The 19293-nt window shown below is 44.0% G+C and overlaps 1 protein-coding gene across 2 annotated transcripts; it reads left to right on the top strand.

Moving 5' to 3' along the window:
* The first annotated feature begins 1798 nt into the window (after positions 1-1798).
* coil (coilin p80) lies at positions 1799-19126 on the top strand. Of its 2 annotated transcripts, XM_034190735.1 has the most exons (8): positions 1801-2094; positions 7984-8191; positions 8228-9013; positions 11698-11787; positions 14056-14103; positions 14215-14284; positions 17045-17157; positions 19029-19126. In XM_034190735.1, exons 1-8 carry the CDS (start codon positions 1847-1849, stop codon positions 19080-19082), a joined length of 1617 nt encoding a protein of 538 aa, XP_034046626.1. In that variant the 5' UTR covers positions 1801-1846; the 3' UTR covers positions 19083-19126. The 2 variants fall into 2 exon arrangements, with proteins under 2 accessions (XP_034046625.1, XP_034046626.1); XM_034190734.1 differs by having other exon boundaries at positions 1799-2094; positions 7984-9013; positions 17045-17133.
* The last annotated feature ends 167 nt before the right edge of the window (positions 19127-19293 follow it).

Below are 19293 nucleotides of genomic sequence, written 5' to 3'. Positions count from 1 at the left end.
TCTCAAAACTTTGGAGAGGTCTCTGTGCTGCGAGATGTCAGCAACAATGAAAACTGCAATGAGACGCTTTGATCAGGCTGCACTTTAACTGCTGCACACGGACAGCAGCATTAACATCGCAACATAAACCTCATTTAATATTGTGCCCAAAACTCTTGTGAATATATTATCTGGGTTTACAGACATTGTTATTATGTTTGTTTTACGTAAACATGCGAGAAGCTCAGGTTGTTCCTCTGTTATTTTCAATGGGAATCACTGTGAGCTGCGATTGCTTGCTGTTCACGTCGTTCTGGGGGAAAGTGAAGTTTGCTCTTTAACGTCCTGCTTATTGTCTTTTACAGCATTGTTTGTCCTCTTTGTTCCAGAGTAATATATATAATATGTCTGAAATTTGGTTTGCGTTCATGAAGCTCCACACCAATTAAATGTAGCAGATACGGATTATTTGGAATATTTGTTTTAGCAAGTTTTCAGGGTCTCATGCATGCAGTCTCTTATTAATGTGATGAAAAGAATAAAAATTACATTTCAGTAGTATAATGTTCATTTGCAATTGTCATCATGTGGATTCTCTGTGTTGTTTAGACTACAGTGACTCTTTGGCACGCAAGTGATTATGGGATATCTCAATAGGGCGAATTGCGCTTTCCTGTCAATTTACTGCTAGTGAACTCATACCTTAGGTGCAGTTGACTGATTCTGCTGTTTTATCTCTCTCCGAGGCACTGATGATATTGCGCAAGGCTGACGGCTGTGCACCACAGGGTGCTGGACTGATGACGAGATGCCCTGGCTGAAGTTGACGCAGCACAGTGCAATGTGCTTTTGGAATGTACTGTTCCATGAGGACAGCTTGTGCTGTGGCTTAATGATGACCTGATGGATGAATGCTGGCCCTGCACCCCAGGTTGCTGGATTTATTTCATGACGCCCTGCGATGCCAGTGACTGTGTGCTCCTGTCAATAATGCACCTTTGTTTTTGATACTATTCTGGTTTTTCTGTTTCCTCTTTCTTCAGCTTGATAAAAACTTTGTGAAAACCTTGTAACTGTTAGAATGGCCTAAGCAGTGGGTCAGCCCTGTGTAGCGGCTGCACTCCGCATTGTGTTGTTATGACTCCGCCCATTCGCTCCCCTCGGGATGCGAACTCACGATCCTCTGCATGGAAGTCAGACTCTCTAACCAGAAGGCTAAAACCCAAGGCTCTGGCCTTATGACCAGAGAATCCTTTTGAGCTGTTGGGAGTGAGGTTTACTAACTACATCTGCACAGCGACACCTGCTGGCCTCCATTACACTTGCTTACAAGGACCTCCTGAAGCACAACCTCAAGAACTGCCCCATCGACTCAAACACCTGGGAAGAATAAGTGAGGTACCAAACCAGCTGGCGAGCAATCAACCACACCGGAGTGGAAGTCTTCAAAAAGATGTGGACAAACAACACAGAGGAGAAGAGGAGAAAGAGCAAGGAGAGAGAGCGAGCAAGATCCTGACCGGCAGAAGCTTCCCGCAGCTACTATGTGCAGCATCTGTCAGAAACAGTGTGAATCAAGAAGACTGGGCCTGTTCAGTCATCTCCGCTTTCATCATCCCGTCAGGGAATTGATCAAAAGACAATCTTCGCCACTACTGAGGGACTGCCACGATGTCTCCTACTTTTTGTGTGAAAGGTCCTAATATAAATTTTTCTCATTAACTTGGACACAGTATAGTTCGTAGATACTCTCAGTTTAACTGATTAGTGTTTTATTTCCGCAAAATGTGCTTTTTTAACTGAACAGAAAGCGCGTTCTTATTTTGAAAATATCCGGCGGAACACGTTGTAGCATCCGGCTGTGATCATGGCTGCCCACAACAACTCGATTCGCGTGCGTTTATTCTTTGACTATCCTCCGCCGGCTCTCGTTGGCTGCCGCATGTGTTGGCTTCTGGTGGATCTGAACAAATGTCGTGTGGTGGCGGATTTGGAAAGCATCATCAGGGAGAAGTTTGATATCAGCCGCAGGAGCATCGTCAACCTGTTCGTGGAAGACTGCTACCTGCCGCACACGGAGAGCGTGCACGTGGTGCGCGACAACGACAGCGTCAGGTTCGAGACAAAACTGCTCATTCTGACGTGTAAAGGGGTCTCAGTGGCTAAAATCAATATGAAAGATAACCTTTGTGGTTATATTTGACTGAGCTTTCGCTTTAAGTCCCATAGTTAAACGTGCGTGTGTGTGGAATCTACCAAAGACAAGTAAATATTAGGCCTGAAACGGTTTCTTTTAGACTTGTGTAACGTATGTCACGGAAATCCATGATTATAGTGAGGCACACTACACCCCCTTTAACACTTAGGTTATTAGCCATGGTCTCAGCAATATTGGAAAATGGCCCATTCACCCTATTGATATCCCACAATCCCTTGCACGCCAGAGAGCCACTGCAGTCAAAAGAACATGAAGAAATCACATGACAACAATTGCAAATTAATATTATACATCAGCAATAAAGGTTTGAAAGGGTTTGAATTTTAAACAATACTTCTGATACTATCCAACTTTCAAATCTGCATGTAGCCACCTTCAGAGTTATGCAACAGCTTTGCACATTTCTGGATATCTTGTTCTTGTGCTTTATTGGAATTTTGATCAAGTCTGGGTCCAGTCTCACAAACTGTGCAGAAGATGCATATCTGCTTGTAGTACTTGTGCCTAAATTGCTACATGTGCATTAGTGTTTGTACAAGCTTAGACATTTTAATCCTTCAGCCAACATTTTATCCTGCAGCCAACTTCCTGAAGGATAGGAAGCAGCACGTGAGGCTGGGGAAGAATGTCTTGGACTCCCGGACCACCAGTATCAGTACTCCTCAGGGCTGTGTCCTCTCTCCTCTGCTTTTCTCCCTGTACACCAACTGCTGCACCTCTGATCACCAGTCTGTCAAGCTTATCAAGTTTGCAGATGACACCACCCTTATCGGACTCATCTCTGATGGGGATGAGTCCGCCTATAGGCTGGAGGTCCAACAACTGGTGTCCTGGTGCAGCTATAACAACTTGGTGCTGAACACAGAGAAGACAGTGGAGATTATTGTGGACTTTAGGAATAACACAGCCCCCCTCCCCTTCATTACCCTGTCAGACACCCCCATCATCATATAGTGGACACCTTCTGTTTCCTGGGAATCACTCTAACCCTGGACCTCAGGTGGGAGTCCACCATTACTTCTGTTGTCAAGTTGGCCCAGCAGAGGATGTACTTCCTGCGGCAGTTGAAGAAATTCAACCTGCCAGCAAGGATCATGGTGCAGTTTTACACTGCCATCATCGAGTCCACCCTCATCACCTCCATCACCGTATGGTACACTGGAGCCACCACCAGGGACATACAGAGACTACAGCGCATTGTATGCTCTGCTGAGAAGGTGATTGGCTGCAACCTTCCATCTCTTCAGGACCTGTACATCTGCAGGACACTGGGGCGTTCAGGTTAGATCAGAGCCGATCCTTCTCACCCTGGATATAGCCTTTTTGACCTCCTCCCCTCAGGCAGGAGGTTACGATCCCTTCGGACCAGAACCTCCCACCATAAGAACAATTTTCCCCTCTGCTGTTAGCCTCCTTAACAAGAACCTTTAGAACTCTACATTGTTGCTATCACCACTAACGACCCTGTGTTATGTACTCTGTTTGCACAGATCACATATGGGTGTGTGTGTGTGTGTGTGTGTATATGGGTGCGTATATGTATATACATCTTATATATTTATCTTAGCTTATACATTCTGTACATTTTGTGACATTGTTATAGTGTAAAGTTTTATTATACGAGGTCTGTTAGAAAAGTATCCGACCTTTTTATTTTTTTCAAAAACCATATGGATTTGAATCACGTGTGATTGCATCAGCCAAGCTTGAACCTTTGTGCGCATGCGTGAGTTTTTTCACGCCTGTCGGTTGCGTCATTCGCCTGTGAGCAGTGGTCCACCCCTCTCGTCGGATTTTTATTGCGAATAAATGTCTGAACGATTTGGAGCTTTGCTGCATCAATTTTTTCCAGAAACTGAGAGAGACCTCCAGATGGACACCATTCGGAAAATTCAGATGGCTTTCAGGGACGATTTTATGGGGATTACACAGATTAAGGAGTGCTCCAGCCGGTTTAAAGCCCGCCCACAGCTGCTGAGAGTGCGCCGCGCTCCAAGCGCCGATCGACAGGCTGAATCAACTAGATCATTTCCAACGTGAAGGCTTTGTTGATCCGGGACGTCGTCTGACTTACACAAAAATGGCAGGAGATGTGGACATCAGTACTTTTTCGGCACATTCCACTGTTACAGGAGTTTTTTTTTCATGGAGAAGTGGGCGATGCGCCACAGAGCCATTCATGGCGCGGCACAAAACCACCTCCGTGTTGGTCTCACAGGACGGCTTTGAGGTGGCTTTCAGGCGGCTTTCGGTGGTTTTTCAGTCGTGTGACTATCTGAGAAATTGTGGATGAGCCTGGACATGCCAGAACATGTCCTGTGAGGCTTTATCACTGCGTTGCTTTGCGCCATGTGGCACCTCCGCGACGCGCGGAATTCCTCCACACGTCTGTCTCAATGTGCCGAAAAAGTGCTGACGTCCACGTCTTCCGCAATTCCTGTGCAACGTCCCGGATAAAACACAGCGTCCAGTTTGGAAATGAACGGCACATTCCACTGTTACAGGAGTTTTTGTCATGGAAAGAGGAGCGCACCCCCTCCCTCGCAGTGTGCAGCCTGTTGACTCCGCGCACGCAGACACACAGACGCACACCAACAGCTCCGCATTTTAGACGGCTTTTGAAGAAGACGGCCACCGTTTTAATCGGCCGTCTTATCCAAACAGCAGGACGGATCACTCTTCAGCCTCCATGTTATTGTCCCGCATTAAGACTAGAGCGAGGCTGCAGCACAATGACGTCAGATTCTGTGTCGTTTTATGCTTTGTGGATAAAATAAATAATTCACGGTAATCGCGAATATGAAAAATAATCGCGATTGACGAATATTGTAATAATTGTGGCAGCCCTAGCTGTTGGCACTCTTTAAACCGGCTGGAGCACTCCTTAATCTGTGTAATCCCCATAAAATCGTCCCTGAAAGCCATCTGAATTTTCCGAATGGTGTCCACCTGGAGGTCTCTCAGTTTCTGGAAAAATTTGATGCAGCAAAGCTCCAAATCGTTCAGACATTTATTTGCAATAAAAATCCGACGAGAGGGGTGGACCACTGCTCACACAAAGCCTGCTCACAGGCGAATGATGCAAACGACAGGCATGAAAAAACTCACGCATGCGCACGAAGGTTCAAGCTTGGCTGATGCAATCACACGTGATTCAAATGCATATGGTTTTTGAAAAAAATAAAAAGGTCAGATACTTTTCTAATAGACCTCGTATATTACTTGTTTTACTGCTCTATTTTTTTATGTTAACACCAAATACCGCAGCAATTTCCTAATGTTGTGAACTTGTTTACTCATATGGCAGTAAAACTTTTCTGATTTTGAAGACTAGAATACAGTTAACAAAAATAATATAATGAAAAGGAAATGCATGGTTATCTGCAGGGCCTCAGGATAAGACCTCTATATTAACTTGCATTATTTTTTTCAACCAGATGTTAAAATTTTGTAGTGTAGTCTTTAACGCATTCTTGCATTTTATTTTTATTTAAGGAAGTCTCACACCTGGCTGTGTTTGGCACTGCTTTGGTCCATATTGAGTCGGGTTGCAACTTGGCTCACGTCAGGTGTTTTCCTCCCAGTGGGGTGAAGCAGCTCTGGCTGTGTTTTGGTGTAGAGTGTTTCTGAGTAAAGGCTCTGCACAATTTGTATAGCTCGGCACAAGTCGTACTGGTTATGAAAATGTTCAAAGTTTTTGGGTTATTTTCTCAAGAACCTGATAAGTCCCTTTGGCTACTCCCTTGTTTTGCACTCGGGGTTGCCACAGCAAGTCCCAGGTGGATCTGCATGTTGAATTGGCACAAGTTTTATGCCAGATGCCCCTCCCGACGCAACTCCACATTACATGGGGAAATGTGGCTGGGGTGGGGTTTGAACCGGGAACATTTCAAACTGAAACCAAGTGCACTAACCACTTGGCCACCATTCCTGCCCTTCAGACACCTAACTAACTCTGCTTAATTTGTACTTAACTTGCGATACCTTAAGCCTGGTTCACACGACAAGATTTTAAAATTATCTGTAGGTTTCCAAAACCTGAGAGACCACACACGTGAAGATAAAAAAATCATAGATCTAACAGTTTTGGTCATAAAGTGTGTGGTGTGCAGCCACACGGTAAGGACAACAACACCACACATGAACAGATTTCACACACGAACATTCTCAGGTCAGACAGGAAATCTTGCAAAATCTCTTGAGATTAAACATGACTTCAGAGTAAACAAACAGTGATAGTTTGTGGAGGAGGAAAAAAAAAGATATAAAAAGAAAAAGAAAAGGCGTTCTTTAAAGGAGTGGAGACAGCGCGACCACCGGACTTTGTGGTAAGTCAGAACAGCTGTTATGATTTTAGATTTTGCTCCGTGCATCCGCCACCTCGCTTTCTGATTGGCTGCACGTCACATTCAGCAGTTGGGGGACACCACACACACTGCAATATCGAGCCAAGACAATCCAACATGTTGCTTATGCCCGATTTGCGATCGGAGCGCTCCTGGTGTCCTTTCGAGCAGATCAGAGCGCTCTTAACACACCACGCACGGCAGGAATATCTGGTAAGATTATCTTTAGCATCGTCACGACAATCGGGGCATCCTTAAGATTGTCGGAAGGGGAAGATCGGGTCTGATGTCGGCCTAATTATCTTGCCGTGTGAACCAGGAATTAGGGTAAGCTTGATGCAACTCTGCCAAGCTTCAGGTCACCTCGAGTCAACCCACACTCAACTACGGACAACTTAAATTGAACCTGGAATCGCTTTGGGTGAATTCTTTCCAGGGATGGGGTTAAAATTGAATGACCAGTTAAGCCAAGTGTACCCCAAAATATCCTGATCTGAGTATGGTTAAAGTTAATAATTTGACAGAGTTCTCAAAAATTTTGGACAAGTTCAAAACCAGTGCGAGTTTAATCCACCTTACCTCATTTGGACCAATGGCAGGTAGTATGATTAGTTCCCCCAATTTATGTAAAAGTTGTGTAGAGTCATCATTACTCAGAAGGCTGGGTACAGAAGTTGGCTTGGGATGGGGAGCTGCTTTAGAACATATATTACTGTTCATGATGTTAAATTCCTGTAGAGATTAATAAATGTGTGGTAAACAAACTGACCAGTGCTAATTCAAAGCCTTATGTAGTGTTGATATAAAGGGGTGTAAAAAAGAATACACCAAGCTGGTCAGATTTCTTCAGATGCTGTTGCACCACCAGCTGACAATTTCATTGCTATTTTGAGTGTATGATGGAGTTTAACTTATGATACAGCTGCCCCATTGATTTGTATTAATTCCTTACTATACCTTAGGGGAGGTGATGGTCTAGTGGTTAAGCTTTGGGCTTGAGACCAGAGGATCCTCCTGTTCAAATCCTGGCCTGTCCGGAAAATCACTAAGGGCCCTTGGGGAAGTCCTTAATCCCCTCGTTGCTCCCGGTGTGTAGCGAATACTTCGTATGGCAGCACCCTTACATTGGAGTGAATGTGAGGCATTATTGTAAAGCGCTTTGAGCATTTGATGCAGATGGAAAAGCGCTGTATAAATGCAGTCCATTTATTACTAAACTGCATTTTCAAAAGTATTTCTTATAATGGAAGTAACGGGTTGACTGGTTGTATGCCTGGATGCTTCCCATCCAGGACCCACCGCATTCTCAGACTTGACTTGACTTGAAGTAATTGCCAGTGGTGAGTGGAGCGCTTGGAGATTCAGGTTAAAAAACAAATAAACGGAAAAGAAAATGACGTACATCCTTTTAAAGTATGAATGTTGTTCTTTTTTTGACAGGGTGAAAGTTGACTTTCTGACTCAGGTGAATGGACACGACAGCTGTCCAGACGTGTCTAATGTAAGCCGTAGAAAGACACAGAGAGACAAAGAGGGGGACGGCTCAAGAGACAGTGGAGTGAGTGTGGACAGGAAGAAAAAAAAGAAGAAAAGGAGTGAGGAGAGTCTGGAGAGGGACACCAAGCAGGCAGGCGATGCAAGGACGAAGTCACATGGAAAGGACGAGTCACATGGAAAGAAACCCGAGTCACATGGAAAGAAACCCGAAAAGAAAAGGAGGAAGGTGGTAGAGGAGAATTGCCCCACGCTGACTCCCAATCCACCTGCTCCCACAAAAAAGATCCCTACTAGTTTAGACCGGCCAGTTAAGAGAACCAAGAAGGCCTCGGCACAAAAAACAGAACTAAAGAAAGTTTTCTCTTCAGAGTCCAGTGAAATCAGCAGTGAAGTGGATAAAGCGCCTCAAAAAACAACACACAAAACACCAGCTACTACTCCTGCTCCTTCCAAAACACCTCCAGACACCAATCAACCCCAGACAAAAAAACATCCTCACCCGTCATCCTCCTCAGAAACAGACTCGTCCTCTGATGAGGGAGCCAGCAAAAAAACTCTACCACAAAAGACACCTCTACCTCAAAAGACACCTATTCCTGAACCACCCATCTCCTCAACTCCTAAATCAAAAACGGACGATACAAAGTCCCAGCAGACGTCTTCTGCGCCGCAGTCCAATGAGCGTCCACAGAAACAGACTGCCAGCTCACCTCTTACCCCTGATGAAAACGTCACGGAAACTGAACCTCCTGAGCCAAACAGTGACAAGGAGATCGAGCTGGTGATCCGACGGCCAGCGCACCACCCAGGTTATGGTTTAATAAGTGACCGGGGAAGATCCAGCCGTGGTGGTCGTGGGGGTAAACGTAGAGGAGGCATCAGAGGACAAAATGACAACTTTGTACTCGGCAGTGACAGAATTCTGCCATCCTACGAGCAGGATTCTCTTACCAACAAGTCGGTGGTCCTGCAGGTCTGTGTGTTTTTGCATCACTATGATTTTATAACTAGATGTTTATAGTTGCGGCCTCTGTAGAAGAGTATGTTTTACTCCAATTTGAACTTGAATAACAATGTTAAGTTGATATAATCGATTCCTACCTGTAACGTAAGCTGTCCTGGAGGGTTGTTTGACGTCATACCCTCAAAGTTTGGATGCTGCAGTTTCACTTCACTTCTGCCCTCTAGTGGTCAGATTTAAAAACCTTCAAAACAGACACTCCAGTCACCTTGTCCTTGTGGCTGATCACTGTCATGAGCTGCTTAAATCCATTTTTTTTTCTTTTTTGTGAAGCCACAATCGACTGCACCTGTGGGCATGTGTTGAGTCGCCGTTTTGTCTGCCTCTGTCGCCGGTTAAAACGCTTTTGAGGACGCCAATGTGGGCTCTATCGTCGTTTTACACGCCGTTGGTTAGGGATACAACGCCGGCCGCCAATTACGGCGGTGTAAACTGCGGGACTACAGGAAGGGGCGGGATGACACGGCGATTAAAAAGTATCAAACGCCGTTGTTCGCGTTGTCTCCGTCGTCAGGCCACTTCTCCGGGGGCGCTCCCGGAATTATTCGACATGTTGAATAATTTTTTCGACGATTTTCGGTGAAGCCGGAACCAAACCACGCCCCGTGCGCCGGCGTTAACTACGGCTTATGATCCCTAAAACGGCCCGGAGGGGGCAAAATCTCTGCCAGGACGCTTCCGGGAGAGTTTACCGTCTATGTGTAAACGGGGCTTTTGCCTGAAGTCAGATTGCTCTGCATTAGTTTGTGTGCTAATGGGACCATGCTGTGATTGCCAGGGGCAGATTCAAATAGCCATGGGCTAACAGGCCATTCTAGTCTTTGGGTCCCTTGTGTGACATTATTTGTTCCATTGTATGAGTGATGTCACCATGATTTTTGTGCAATTCTTCTCCCATACATTTCATTCAAAACCAGGAGGTGTAGGTGCTAATGGAGTCATGCAATCTTCCAAACAGCTTTACATAAAAGTGCTTCCATGATGTGAAGAAGCTAAATCCAGCATCTGCATTGTTTGCTGTTACATCTTTAGTTGTTGTTGAAACACTGTAAGGTGAAGAATTGGGGAAGTTCTTATTGCAAATTTTTGCTGGAGTTAAAAAAGTAAACATTTATGCCTACAGCTGCCTGTAGGACAGAGTGAACCGCTGTGGCCCCCTGCCCTCTGATTCTTGATACCAGAAGAAACACTTCTCACTAATTTTACTTCAAATATCAAATGATGCAGATCTATTTAGATGTCATATAAAATTAATAATAAATGTTTTCCCTTTGTGCAATGGAAAGAATATTTACATTCATGGAGAGTATGTAAGTATCTCCATGATATTCTTGTGTAGAAAATTAGAGGGCCTCATGATTTGGGGCCCCTGGACATCAGCCCAGGCATGCCAGTGCATTATTGTAGGATAAAATATAACTCTACCTCGGCCTATATATATAGGGTATATAACTATACCCTCAGCCATATGAGCATAAAAATAGGAAATGGAATGTGACCTTTTGACCTCTTAAAATAGGTCAAGGTTAGCCATCTTTGAACTTGTCCAAGGTCTGTGTCCCAAGACTGGTCCCTGTGAATTTGAAGACCATGGCAGTAATACAACTGGACTTAAGCTGCACTGACATTTGCATGACTTTGATGCACACACGTCGTCATGACGATCCCACCCGCTGTGTTCCCAGCTGGACGCCGTGGTTTGTTCCACTGCCTGCCAGTTGCTCTGCAGTGGACACTGCATGAATAAAATAATTATTTCATAGCGGATTAATCATTTCCTCTGCAAGTTGTCTGTTGAAAACGGCTCTAATCGCTTCCTGAATCGCAGAGGACTGCTCCAACAGCGCCGTTCGTGCCTAACTAGCTGGAGAAAGTATTTGGAGCCGTCTAAAAACGTTATCATTTGTCATGTTTACATTGTCATGGCTTGGTAAAACAGTTGCATGTTCTTTCCTTCTTGTGTGCAGCTGTAAAAGTATGTTTATGATAGATTTAACATCTTATAATCCTTCAGGCGAGCTGCGCTCTGATGTGGTCCGCTGACGCAACCACTCACTCTGTTCATTTCTTCTTTACTCCACTTGACGAGCTGCACGTCGTGTTGGCGAGCAGATTGCGTCACGTAGCACGACATTCATGCATGAAGGATTTTTGTACATTTCAAAATACTCTTTGCGCAATTGTGTGCACCAGCACCCCTCTCACGTTCAGTCTGCGCCTGTTAAAGATGAGTTTACTTTCCTGCGCGATACAGGTCGTGCAAGTGCATGAATCAAAGTCATGCAAGTGTCAGTGCACCTTTACTCTGAGCACGGACGGACAGATGCAGTGTCTTTGCAATACCAGTTGTCCATATTTTGGCCTTGGGTAAAAACTATCACTCTGGCAAGCATGTCACCAAACATCGAAACTTGCATAGAAAAAAAACCCTACATCATCTTCTTGCTCTGACAGCAACTTACACACTCTTTCACTGTAATCAAGATATACATTTTAAAACCTTTTAGGGATCAGATTCACTTTATAAACTTGCATCAGGCTCAGTGATCTCCTGGGTTTCTATGTTTTTTTTGTGTGTGTGTGTGTGTGTGTGTGTGTGTGTGTGTGTGTGTGTGTGTGTGTGTGTGTGTGTGTAGAATGAAGCTGAAAGTGCACCAGAGTTGGATTACAGTTCCATGCCCCTGCTAGCAGCTCCTCCACAGGTGGGGCAGAGAATTGCCTTTAAGGTGAGTCTTTGGTCAGCTTGCCTTATCTGGATCACTGTGTTCTGGTCTGTACTTTTGGTTTCCTTGTCATTCTGGTTGTACAGTTTTTGTTCAGCGTATATTTTGCAGCTGTTCTTTCTATGAAAACAAGAAAACATTCACCCTCCAGCAGAAGTAACTGTCAATCGAAAAGGGCTATAATGGTGCAGGCAGCACTGGAAAAAAAAAATGTTAAAACCAGTTTCCTAAAGAAATGCATAAATAAAACACTTGTTTGCTGAATTTTCATCAGCATTCTCCAAAGTGGCAATAATGTTTTTGCTTGCAATGGATTCAGACACCACTACGGTTCTGTTGCTGTTAGATCTCAGTGCTGCATTTGATACAGTGGATCATCATATTCTACTTGATAGGCTGGAAAATCATTTTGGGATTACTGGGAGTGCCCTTGCATGGCTGACGTCATACTTGACCAGTTGTTCTCACTGCGTTTTGTACAGTATTTATCTCTTCTAGATTGGACTACTGCAATGTTTTCTGGTTTACCGCAGTCTAGCATTAGGGGTCTCCAGTTGGTTCAAAATGCTGCAGCCAGGCTTTTGACACGAAGCAGAAAGTTGGACCACATTACACCCATTTTGGCATCTCTTCACTGGCTTCCTGTCCCAGTGAGATCAGATTTTAAGGTTCTGCTACTAACCTATAAAATTATTCATGGACTGGCACCTCCCTACCTAGCTGACCTAATTAAACCTTACGTACCGGCCCGGGTTTTACGTTCTTAGGGTGCAGGACTACTTTGTGTCCCTAGGGTGAATAAGAAGTCTGCGGGTCACAGAGCGTTCTCTTATCGTGGCCCTGTTCTGTGGCATGATCTCCCTGCGTCGATAAAACAGTCCGATTCTGTGGAGACTTTCAAGTCCAGACTTAAGATGCACTTATTTTCCCTTTCATTTGGCTAACATACTGGTACAGTTTTGTTTTACGCTTTTTACTCTTTTAATTCATTTATTAGTAATTGGAGCGGGCTGCGGCCTCAACTTTACCTAAATTCTGGGTCTTTTAGTGAAGTTTAGGGCTAGTGGCCGGCGATCACCTTAGTATTTCTCTGTTTTTGCAAATTACACAGTATTTTTTGTCTTTCTGATGCCTGATTCAGTTTTTTTTCTGTCTGTTTAAGGTGCAGCTCCATCCAAAGATGGGAGTTGTATTCGTGTTGGCAGTCCTCCTGCCCTGTGCGCCTATAGCATTTCTTGTATATTCATCCGTGAATTGTTCTGTAATTTATGTTTGTAGCATGGCCCAAGCAGAGGGTCACCCCTTTGAGTCTGGTCTGTTTGAGGTTTCTTCCTCAGAGGGAGTTTTTTCCTTACCACTGTTGCTCTGGGGGTTGGTAAGGTTAGACCTTACCTGTGTGAAGCGCTTTGAGGCAACTCTGTTGTGATTTGGCGCTATATAAATGAAAATAAATTGAAATTAATGTGATCAGATCAAACAGATGTTGCAAAATAAACCCCAAAACCTGCGACTTGGATGCATTTAGACACAGTGGGATTCTCAGTGGTTCCCAACCCTGGCCCACGCTCCCGGCTAACATGCACATTTTCCAGCTCTGCCACAAGCTGATTAGCTCATCCAGGTACTGTTACTTCCTGATTGATTGTGCACACCTGAATGAGACAATCAGCTTGTGGCAGATCAGGGAGCGATGGAAAATGTGCAGGTTAGCAGGACCTGAGGTCCAGGAATGTGAGTCACTTTGTCTAGGTAATGACATCAGCTCTCCTCCACTGAAACAGAATCGGCGTGGAGCATTAGGTCCTAAATGGAGTCGGTAAAACCTAGAGAGGGCAAACGTTCCCTTTGAAGCGGTTGTCTTTGGTGTGCCCTCTTCAAAGTGAATATAAAAACCATCTCTTGCTTTTTTTTCAGGCTGGCAATGGGAAATGTCATTAAATGTCACTTCTCACAGAGGCTCTGACTTGGGGTTCCCCCTCATCAAAGGTGCATTTAAAGGTCTGAGTCCAGACACTGCAGAGCAAACTCATACGATGGATGTGACATGTCCATACGGCATATCGGATTCACAAAATGTGTTAAAAATGAAATGGAAACTTTCAAAATGCTAAAGAAGTGTGGCTGGGAAATGTTGCTGATTCAGAATGTTACATTGGGCACTGTCTATTAGACAGTGACTTGCACCTGTTTTTAATGCAATGGAAATGTGATCTGATTGGTGGAGGTCAATATCCTTAGTTTGTTCACAGCATTTTGTTTGTGTTTTCACAGCTGCTGGAGCTAACGGAGAGCTACACGCCAGCGGTGTCACAGTATAAAGTGGGTATAATGCTGTTCTGTGAAATTAGTCATTAATCCTGTGTTGAAGTGAGTGTTTTAATGAGCGTAACTGTGCAATGAAGACTCAGATTAAACAATTTTTTTCTTTAGGAGGGAAAGCTTTTGAGTGTTGACCCAGCCACCAATCAGATTGAGGTGGAGTTAACAAATGCTTCTGATGGTAAGATACTTATGGTGCTGCTTCTTTTCAAACAGGAAACAGTTTGTTTGAGGACATGTTTGATTGAACAGATAAAACAGACAAATCTGCTGTCAAACTAGCAACAGTGGCTTTAGTGACCTCCACGTCCCTGCAATTGGCAACAAGGCAAGAAATATGAAAGGCCTGTTTGTCTTTATGTGTTTTATATGTTAAAAGATGAAACTTGACCCAAAATAAGAAGTTCACTGGTTCTCATCTGTATCTTTGAGAGCCCCATATTTCAAAGCTGTATATGCAGTAGTTTGAGTTACCTATGAAAATTTTGTGGACCTACTCAACAATTGACTGAATCAATTAATCCTATGCTTCTGTTAACTGCAGGGAATCAGCTCTACTTGTTTCCATTGTGATGAGTTGTGGGTGTGTTTTTGGAAACGTAGTAGCAATCCAGAAGTCATTTTGTGAATGATACACTCATTGAAAGACTGATGAAGGTATTGTTGAAATAATTGGATTGAAAGCAGAATCATAAATCGAAGAATGTTTTCTCGGCCTGTTCCACATGAGTGACATGTGATACTGCAAAATTTGATATTGATGGGATACTGTATAAATAAAAGGCAGTTTCACAGATATGATACTTTTTGCTTATAAAAGCAGCTTATAGATCTTAGTGCAGCAGATAACTGAAACAATCCTTCAAATGGTGATGTACGCACCAAATTCAGCAGAAATACTCCTTAGACATTACTCTTTTGAAAAAGTAGACTGGCCACTTGAATTTTCAATAGGTGGCCAGGGGTCAGTTGAAGTATTACACTGGGGTCACAATTTAAAAATGCTCCAGTCATATTAAAAAACTATACCACATTATTTGTCTGAACATAAAGATTCCAAAAAGGTATAGTTTGGACTATCTGTGACTTAATGTTGTGGGGTAAAAACAGCAAGAATGGTGACAAAGGTCAATTTCAGTAAAAAAAAAAAAAAAACATTTAAAGTAACAGTTTGCATAAATCTTTTTGTCAGTAATTCAGTCTCAGTCATTGCTTACGTAGTAAATGTGTCAGGACGGGAGGGAGCCCGTCACCAGGAGCGGCTGGACCCCGCAATGCAAAACCCCAGACAAGGCTTTGGTGTGGGAGAAATCATGGTCTTTATTCCAAGCTTGGTTTCGGTACACATGTAGTCAGTCAGCGTGGCAGAGGTACAAACAGGATCAGGCTGAGACGCAGTCACAAACGAGCAGGGTTCAGAGGCACGAACAAACTCAGACATCCGGGATGAAGCAAAAGGCGTGGTCGAGGTACAGAGCAAAGTTCAGAACACGGCAAGACAAAAACAGGACTGTGATGGGTGCTGGAAAGAGTACAAAGACTACAATCTGGCAAAGAAGTGAAGGACTGGAGTTTAAATACTTGTGGACTTAATTAGTGAGAAGTGAGGGACAGGTGGTGTAAACGAGGTGGAACAATCTAGAAGGGGTGTGGCTTCTGGCTAAAGAGTAAGACAGGGCAAAAGTGTGAGGAAGGGAGTGAGCAAAGTGGCGTGATGTAATAGACAAAGACACGGGAGCAGGTGCAAGAGTGTGAGTGAACAGAAACAAACCAGACTGCATCAAAGTGAGGGAAAAAACATAATGTCAGGTGCAGGGTGTGGAGTGAACAGAAGTAACTGGGCGTGAGACCAGGAATGAAGACATGATGGGAGGTGCAGAACAGAGCAAAATGGAAATCAGGGTCAGAATGTAATACAACAGGAACCAAAATCAAACGAGCATAAATACAAAAGCAACTAGAACTGATCAGAAAATCAATACAAAAGCAGAATTAAACAGGAACAGACTAATCAACAGAAATCAAAACCCGATATAACAGTATAACAGAAAACATATACAGATGAAAGCTAAATGAAAAACAATGAAAACACAAACTGGCTGAACAAAACTAAAACAGAACTTGACAATGGCTAAAGTATGGAAAGTAACAAAGTGATAAGAAAAACATAACAGAATAACCCATGATGAAAATAATTACTGATAAATCAACGCTGAAGCAGACGGAGAACCACAACAAGGGGAAAAACAAGGGCTCAGTGCCCTGACCCAGCCAAATCCCTGACAAAATGTTTAGTGGTGAAATGTTTTGCAGCTAAATAAGAAGTCCAGTTGCCTCGACTAAGCTTCAGGAAGCTTCTGATCTTCGCCTGGATGACTGAGAACCTAAAGTTATTTTGCTTCATATTTGATGATGTGGGTCATCAACCTGTTTTTTTTTTTTTTTTCTTTTCATCCTGAAAATGCTTTCAGTTTAAGTTATACCAACAGACTCCATGAAACATTTTTTAGAGTGTCCCTGGTTCTTCTTTACTTCTGCCAGTGAAGGTTGTCTCTCTCTGTGCCAAGGAGGGGGATTGTTAATTTCTGCAATTCATAGTTCTCTTTTCTGTGGATTTCAACGCCATTGCTTTATAATTTGGTGGTGTTGCCACAGGCCTAAAATATGTCTATACGGCTCCATGTGCTGAGTTCCCTCTCACCCCCGCTGAGTCATGTGACAACACGAGGAGGGCAGAGAGAGCAGAGGAGGAGGACAGAAACGGCGTTCCTATCGATCCTGGTGATAGCTGATAAAATCACCTCAAATTACTGACTTTTGATGTCGCCCTTATTCTATGAGAATTGATCATAGACCAGAAAATGTTATTTTTTTTAGATCAATACGCACATCACTCCTACATACTTTTAAGCTTCTTTTTAACATTCTGCTTTTCCCTCAGCTCCTTTAGAGCCTGGAAAGTTTGACTTGGTGTATCAGAACCCAGATGGGTCGGAGAGAGTAGAGTACGCTGTGTCCAGAGGCTCTTTGGTAAGCATAAGCCCTATGTACGAGGTAATAGTACCCATGAACATGAAGACAGTAACAGCTACAGCAAGCTGACATTTGACCTGTTTCTTCACTCTTCACCCAGTTGATTGACCTCTGGGTGACCTTATCAGGGTAATTCTGGAATCCACCAAAGTGTGTGCCATACTTAATCGAAGGCTGCTTGAACATTAAAATCCCTGACTTTCACCTTTGCATCTCAGAGCAGTGGCAGAACAATCGGACACACAAACAAATGTTCAGTTTATACTATGATTTCTTAAAATCGGTCAAAACAGTCTGAGGATCTGTGTAATTTCAGCAGAATTAAATTATCCAGAAGTCTGAAATTTAGGGTATGTGAGACTCAGCAGGTTTGGTGGCCAAGTGGTTAACTGCGCTTGTTTCCAGTGCATAATGTTCTCTGGTCAAACCCACCCTTGCCCATTTTCCAATATGGAGTTGTGTCACAAAGGGCATTCGGCGTAAAACTTGTGCCAAATCATCATGCAGATCCACTTTTGGCTCCACTGTGGTGACCTCAAGTGAAAACAAGGGATAAGCCGAAGGGACTTCCGCACCAAATGCAACACATTGAAGGCCCCTTCACACATAGCATGAATGAGGCCGAATGGCACACGGAGGAATCGCATGCCATTCGTGAAAAATCGGAGCTGCCTCTAACGTTTCGTACACCTGTCGCCACAACCATTCGCGCACACCAGTGGCCGAAAGACAGAGTGCCCTGCGAGTGCCCATTTGATCCCTCTCTCGGCATGTGTTAGCCAAATTCCAGGTGGCACACATGAACATCCAACACTGCTTGCGGAAAACTTATGAAATATGTGGCCATTCACGCAGTCAGCATGAAAATAGTGAGCAGGCGACCACTGTTGAGCTGGCTATGAAATTTGTCTAAGTGCCCCGTGAGGGTGGTTGCCATGCAACACACGTGGCATGCCAGAGTATCGGCTCCCACGTCAGCACGTGGCGTGCGGGTGTGTCACTCCCCCCGTACAACACACGTGGCATGCGAGGGGGGAGGCATAATATGCATGTACAACCATGATCACATGGGGACCGACCAGCCACGACAACACGCCTTTCAGCTGATCGCCGGCCAGCCACTCACTGACAGCCAGAAATGACGGCTCTGTGCACACGACGTCTTACATTAAACACAGAGACCAGCGCCAGGACAGGTATATAAATAATTACTACAATAACTACATACATAGTTATATAACAGATAACTAAACAAAATGATCACAGAGCAAAGAAAAGGAGAGTGACACTTTGTTCTGTGGGCTGATTGGACAGGTGGGCGTGTCCACACGAGCTGCTGCTGTTGAGATCTCTGGACCTGGATGTCGCAGCTGGAGAACACATACCGTGTCTTGAAGGACATGACCTTGCAGCTGTCCACTGTGACACACGTGTGTGTGCATGTTGTCCTCACATGGAAATACAAAAAAAACATATCGCATTTGGGACGGGCTGCAGCGGTCGCACACAGCGTACTTCGACAGACTGCTCCATGTGAAATGGGCCGTCAGATCATGTGAACACTCAGCTGGTGATCTGAATGTGATGTCACCCACGTGTGAGCTTGACAAACCGTCACAGCGAGATCGTTCACGCCTGCCAAGAACAGGTGTCCCTCCCAACGTTGGCTCGATGTTTTCGGGGTTCGCTCTTTCGGGCTGTTTCACTGTGATTCATACCTATTCGTGCTATGTGTGAAGGGGCCCTGAAAAATGTTTGTTTTAAAATGGGCTTTGTGTGTGTATGTGCAAAATGTGATTGTAGTGTGTGTTGGTTGCCACATTTCCATTGCTTATTTAGTCAGAATATCTTTCTCTGATATTTATTTTACCATTTATACGTTTCTGCTTTAGGTGACGGAACGGTGGGACTCCCTGTTGGAACCAAGGCTCATCATTCAAACATGACAAAGCACTGCTTATTAGTCAATTTAAAGGGGAAAACAAACAAAAACCTCCAAGTCATTGAGTTTGAGTGACACCAGCTTATGTTTGTTGGAGAATCTTCTGGAATTAAGAAAACATGAAGGCAGATACTTTACTCATTTTAACACAACTTCTGTTCTGAACTTAACAGTTTGTAGGTCATGTGACATCTGAGGGAGTCTGTTATAAATTA

The sequence above is a fragment of the Thalassophryne amazonica genome, chromosome 16 (genome assembly GCF_902500255.1).
Source record: "Thalassophryne amazonica chromosome 16, fThaAma1.1, whole genome shotgun sequence".
NCBI lineage: Eukaryota > Metazoa > Chordata > Actinopteri > Batrachoidiformes > Batrachoididae > Thalassophryne > Thalassophryne amazonica.
This window is presented reverse-complemented; position numbering and strand designations above follow the sequence as displayed.

What these genes read in the sequence shown, in the direction of transcription:
- coil (XM_034190734.1), top strand. Translation starts at nt 1,847, where the DNA reads ATGGCTGCCCACAACAACTCGATTCGCGTGCGTTTATTCTTTGACTAT. An exon ending in ACAAGTCGGTGGTCCTGCAG is followed by an intron (nt 9,014 to 11,697) that starts GTCTGTGTGTTT and finishes GTGTGTGTGTAG; the next exon opens with AATGAAGCTGAAAGTGCACC. An exon ending in CAGCGGTGTCACAGTATAAA is followed by an intron (nt 14,104 to 14,214) that starts GTGGGTATAATG and finishes TTTTTTCTTTAG; the next exon opens with GAGGGAAAGCTTTTGAGTGT.